We start from the raw sequence: 5,403 nt of genomic DNA, 5'->3' as shown, positions 1-5,403 counted from the left end.
CATCTTATTTGCCTTCAAATGCAGATAAAATAACTAAAAATATAGTATAAAATATCATATGATACTCCATCATCAATATTGTCACAAAAACAACGTCTTCTAGTTAATATCAATTGAGGCTTAGGCGATGGAGTTACAAAGGAGTTTTAGAGTGTATCAGTCAATAGTTAGGGTCTTATTTTGATGTTTTCTTGCATATTGATGTAGTCATGGTTTGGTAATGAACAAAGTATGGTTAATATCAATTGAGGCTTAGGCGATGGAGTTACAAAGGAGTTTTAGAGTGTGTCGGTCAATAGTTAGGGTCTTATTTTGATGTTTTCTTGCATATTGATGTAGTCATGGTTTGGTAATGAACAAAGTATGGTTAATATCAATTGAGGCTTAGGCGATGGAGTTACAAAGGAGTTTTAGAGTGTGTCAGTCAATAGTTAGGGTCTTATTTTGATGTTTTCTTGCATATTGATGTAGTCATGGTTTGGTAATGAACAAAGTATGGTTAATATCAATTGAGGCTTAGGCGATGGAGTTACAAAGGAGTTTTAGAGTGTGTCGGTCAATAGTTAGGGTCTTATTTTGATGTTTTCTTGCATATTGATGTAGTCATGGTTTGGTAATGAACAAAGTATGGTTAATATCAATTGTGGCTTAGGCGATGGAGTTACAAAGGAGTTTTAGAGTGTGTCGGTCAATAGTTAGGGTCTTATTTTGATGTTTTCTTGCATATTGATGTAGTCATGGTTTGGTAATGAACAAAGTATGGTTAATATCAATTGAGGCTTAGGCGATGGAGTTACAAAGGAGTTTTAGAGTGTGTCAGTCAATAGTTAGGGTCTTATTTTGATGTTTTCTTGCATATTGATGTAGTCATGGTTTGGTAATGAACAAAGTATGGTTATCAAAATGATTTTATTGAAATGATTTTCATGTTTCGGTACTTACAACAAATTGTTGGTTTATTGAAATGATTTTATTTTCATGTTTAACATAATGGTTTATCGGAATGTTTTGTTATGGATCATTTTGAACACAAATATAAGCATGTCTAAGACAAAACATGTTATATGAATCCTACCATTTTTAATTTTGTCGAACATGTTCAAGTCCATCGAATTTATCTTCCGATTGAATCGGAAACTATGATATACCATAAATTTGATATGCATTGGAACCTAACTTATGATCCATAGTTTTCCTATTTATATATGGAACGAAAGTTATCTTCTGAAGGATCAGTTTATAACTTTTGATCATCAAAAATAAGAGTAATTTAAGCGGCTGTGAGCAATTAAAGGGGTCGAAAAAGGAATTTCCTTGTTCTCTTTGTCTTGCAAAGTAGATTAGTTGCAAAATATAAAGCCCATAGAATGGACCTAGCCCAGAGGTTTTGTGTGAAATTTTTAAGAAAAATTACTCTTCTCACTTCTCAAATTAATCTTTTTTTTTTTTTTTTTTTTTTTTTTTTTTTTTTTTTTTTTTACAAAAGCTTTTGAATATTCTTAAACTATACTTCTAAACTTTTAGTCATAAAATATGATAGATCTAAACTTTTAGTCATAAAAGATGATAGAAATAGTATTCATTTAAACTTTATAGAAGCGGTTTTATTTAGCAAGAAGATTCCAGTTACATGTAGGATCACTCATTGTGATTTGTGATCCCTTTATTACTATACTTTATTTATAACATTAACATAGGTAACTCGCTTAAGCAAATGATCTTTGGTTGTTGCAATCCAAGTTATCACCAGGACTCACTCCCAATATTTGACAATACCTTCTATAAAACCCGATCCGATCATTAACTCGAGCATCCTGTCCATGCCCGCATTCGAGCCCACCGTTGATTATGTTGGTGATCACGCCGTATCCGGGGACCCGTCCGGCTGACCTGTCTGCACCCGATGGCGTCCATCTTCCAATAATCACATCATGGCTTGATGGCTTGTTTCCTTGAGGGGTCATCCAAAACCATATGGCTGTCTTGAATGATACAGTTGGGTTTGTGGACACTAAATCCGGATTGTTTATCAAATCTTGATTGATGGCTTTTCCCGCTTGACCATAATTGTAGTCGCTGTAAAGGGTCAATATATCCCATTAGTACAATAAACATTTATTTATTTTCTTGGTCAAGCACTAATAAACACTCATGTACTCCACTAAAATTGGAATTTAAGTAGTCACAATACTTTGAAATGCTAGACAAGGAAGGAAGCTTACTGAGTGAGCTGAATTGGCCCTCTGCCATAGTATCTTTTTTCCTGGGCATTACGTTCATTGACAAAGCAATATCCCCACGCATATGGACCGTCTGGTGCACTTGACCACCCTCCTGCATGTTCAAACACATTAGACAAATAATTGATGTTTAATTAATTATCAGTTAATTTCATGCACTAGGGTTTTGCCTCACAAACAAGATCACTTGTGACTTCTTACAATAGTTTAAAAGTATGACCGTGCCATATAAATATCTGATTATTTAAACCATTGTGGTGTCATGGACCTCACACATTAATAACAAAATTCTAACTCATTTTACGTATGATAGTTTTATTTTGAGGAAAAAAGTATATAAATTTTATAAAATTAAATAAGTGATCAAGAGAATAATTCTATTTATAAATGTTCGGTATATTTCATCACTTTTAGAGACTATTTAAGTCTCTAAAGAGATCTTCACTTATGGATCTTGAACATTTTTATTTTAAGGATTATATATGGAGCTTGAACATATTGACCAAATGAAATTATTATTTATTTATTAAAAAACTAAGGGGTTAATTCAATCACAGGAAATGGTGGATTACTTTCACAGTTAGTGAAGTGAATAGATTTTTTTTTTAGGGATAGTGAAGAGTGAATAGATATATATATATATATAGGTCGTAAAATAAATTCTATGATCTAGCCTATGTTAGGTCAAGTGTGATTTTGGTGACTTTAGTGTATTATGATGAGTGAAAATGATAGGTTAATTATAATAAATTATTTTAACCAATATGAATTCGTTAGGCCTTGCAATAGACATTAAATATAAGCAACGTGTCATATCATACTTTTAAAAATAATAAGATTAAAGCCTAAAAACAAGTCTTTGATAAATTAAAGATATATAGTCATGGTTAAACCTTGAAATATTTGGTCTGGTCAGCCTCAATATTGTCTCTCAAGTGTACAAAATTCAAAATTAAGTATACTCTATACAAAGTTGACATAACCAATTATCTAAACAAAAAATAGACGAGGAATATATATATATACCGGTGGTTTCATGAGAAGTTTGAGCCAAGAAAGCAGCGAGCTCCCTCTTACGGGTGGTATCATCACCAGTAGTACCAAATCCATTAAAAGATCTAGTCGCGGCAATGAAACCATCGTAGGTATAAAATCCATGCCCAGGGCATCGTGCATCATTTCGATATTTAAGCATTTGATCAAACAGAAAAGAAGGCACAAGCCTTCCAACATCTCCACCACCACCGGTACCAGGTGTTGGTGTCGATGGTGTCGGTGTTGAAGAAGATCTACACTGGCTCTGACAACCAGCTCCACAATATTGATCAGTGGTGCCACACCAACCAAATTTGCTACAACATAGCCCATTTGGACAAACAGCTCTATTAGCTTGACTACCACATTGTTCTGCTTTTGATCCAAGAAAGAGAGGTAGCAAACATAGTATCAAGCAAGATAATTTTGTACTTGCCATTAGTGAAGAGTGTTAATTCAGTTTGGTGTGTGCATGATGAATTAAGAAAGATGTCTATTTATAGATGAGCATTATTGGGATTAATTATTTTTTATGTCTTATTTTCAAAATTGGCTGCTTTCTGCGCACTAGACTTATGGTGTCCAAATTTTCTGCGCACTAGAAGTGTCAAAAAACCTACTAAGTGTGACTATACGAGAAATATTTCTAACACCTCAAGAATCTAAACTACTTACAATCATAAGCGAGAAATATTTATATAGTCATAATCTCAAATAAAATTCATTTACATTTTTTTTTTCTGGTCAAGTCTTTACATATTATTATTATTTTATAAATATACATACATACATATTCCTTCAAAAAAAAAATACATACATATATATATATCATTTAGTTATTTGTCCTTATTGTCCTTGCCGTGGTGTTGAAGACTTTGATGAATTCAAACCACGACTTTTATGCCAACTAATGTGGTGAACATAAAATATGCTTCCATAGGATAAAAACTGGTTAAGCATTACAATATTCTAGAATTTTGTTGAAACGGTATCTAATATATTTTCTAAAAATTAGAGATGATATAGTATTGCCCTATCTTGTGGATGTAGGTATTCATGTCCAATCCAATTCAATGTAAACCGCAGTAACCGAACCAAAAAATAAAAAATCAAACAAAACCGAAAACTGAAAAACCGTAAAAAAATCCACAATTTTAAATGGATTGGATTGGTTTTCAGCTCACATAGTATATAAACCGATCTAATCCAATCCAAACCGAAATATTTATACTTCTATATATATTATTGTATGAATTTTTTATAAATATTTCTTTATTTACGATTATGTAACTATTTTCTAGACTTGTTCTTTAAAAGTATTGATTTTTTCCTTCTTTTAAGAAATATTATTAATTTATGATTCTTTATTGTTTTTATTTTATACTTATTCATCTTCTTTGTAACTTTACTTTTTTATGAAATGTCATAGAATAATATATTTTCTTAAAAAATGAAAGGAAAAAAGTACAATAATGAAAACCGAAAACCAATTCAAGGCAAATCAAAATTTTTTTTTGATCGAATTAGATGGTGGTCGGTGAGGGAGAATGGGTGAAGGAAGAGAGAGAAGAGATAAGAGGGTGAGAGACAAAGTTGTTCACTATGTGCGTGGAGGGCACTTGAACACATGTCACATCTGTGTGAGGGGGTCAAGAGAGGAAGACGTACCCGTATAGAATATTGATATCTTCGGGTACTCGCAGATTACGTACCTATGAAGTATTTGAATTAATTATTTTAATATTAAAAAATATTTTATTAAATACTTATAGGGTTGAAAACATATACACAATGTTGCTTATAAGATAATTTAGATATACATAACCTAGAAAAGATGGAGGATAAAAGAGTGAGACAATATTGTAAAAATTCAGCGCAGATGTATATGATTCAATTATTAGATATGTATTAATAGAATTGTTTTTTGATGAACCACTTAAAATTATATATATTTCTTATGGATGAGGGGTAACAAGAGAGATGAGATTCAAATAATCAAGATTAGACAAAATTTGTGTTGAGTTCTTTTAATGATGTTTCTGTGGATATCTTAACATATGAATGAAAATATAATATGATTTATATGAAAACTTTACATTTTTTTATTTCGATCATATATATATATATA

General features: G+C 31.5%; 1 protein-coding gene across 1 annotated transcript; it reads right to left on the bottom strand.

Moving 5' to 3' along the window:
* Positions 1-1,578: 1,578 nt before the first annotated feature.
* LOC25501594 (endochitinase) lies at positions 1,579-3,756 on the bottom strand. Its single transcript, XM_013590880.3, has 3 exons — positions 3,267-3,756; positions 2,223-2,334; positions 1,579-2,076 (listed from the first exon to the last, which is right to left on the bottom strand). Exons 1-3 carry the CDS (start codon positions 3,712-3,714, stop codon positions 1,707-1,709), a joined length of 930 nt encoding a protein of 309 aa, XP_013446334.1. The 5' UTR covers positions 3,715-3,756; the 3' UTR covers positions 1,579-1,706.
* Positions 3,757-5,403: the final 1,647 nt, after the last annotated feature.

This window comes from Medicago truncatula, chromosome 8 (assembly GCF_003473485.1).
Source record: "Medicago truncatula cultivar Jemalong A17 chromosome 8, MtrunA17r5.0-ANR, whole genome shotgun sequence".
Lineage (NCBI taxonomy): Eukaryota > Viridiplantae > Streptophyta > Magnoliopsida > Fabales > Fabaceae > Medicago > Medicago truncatula.
The sequence above is the reverse complement of the archived record's forward strand: the minus strand, read 5'-3'. Positions and strand labels throughout refer to the sequence as shown.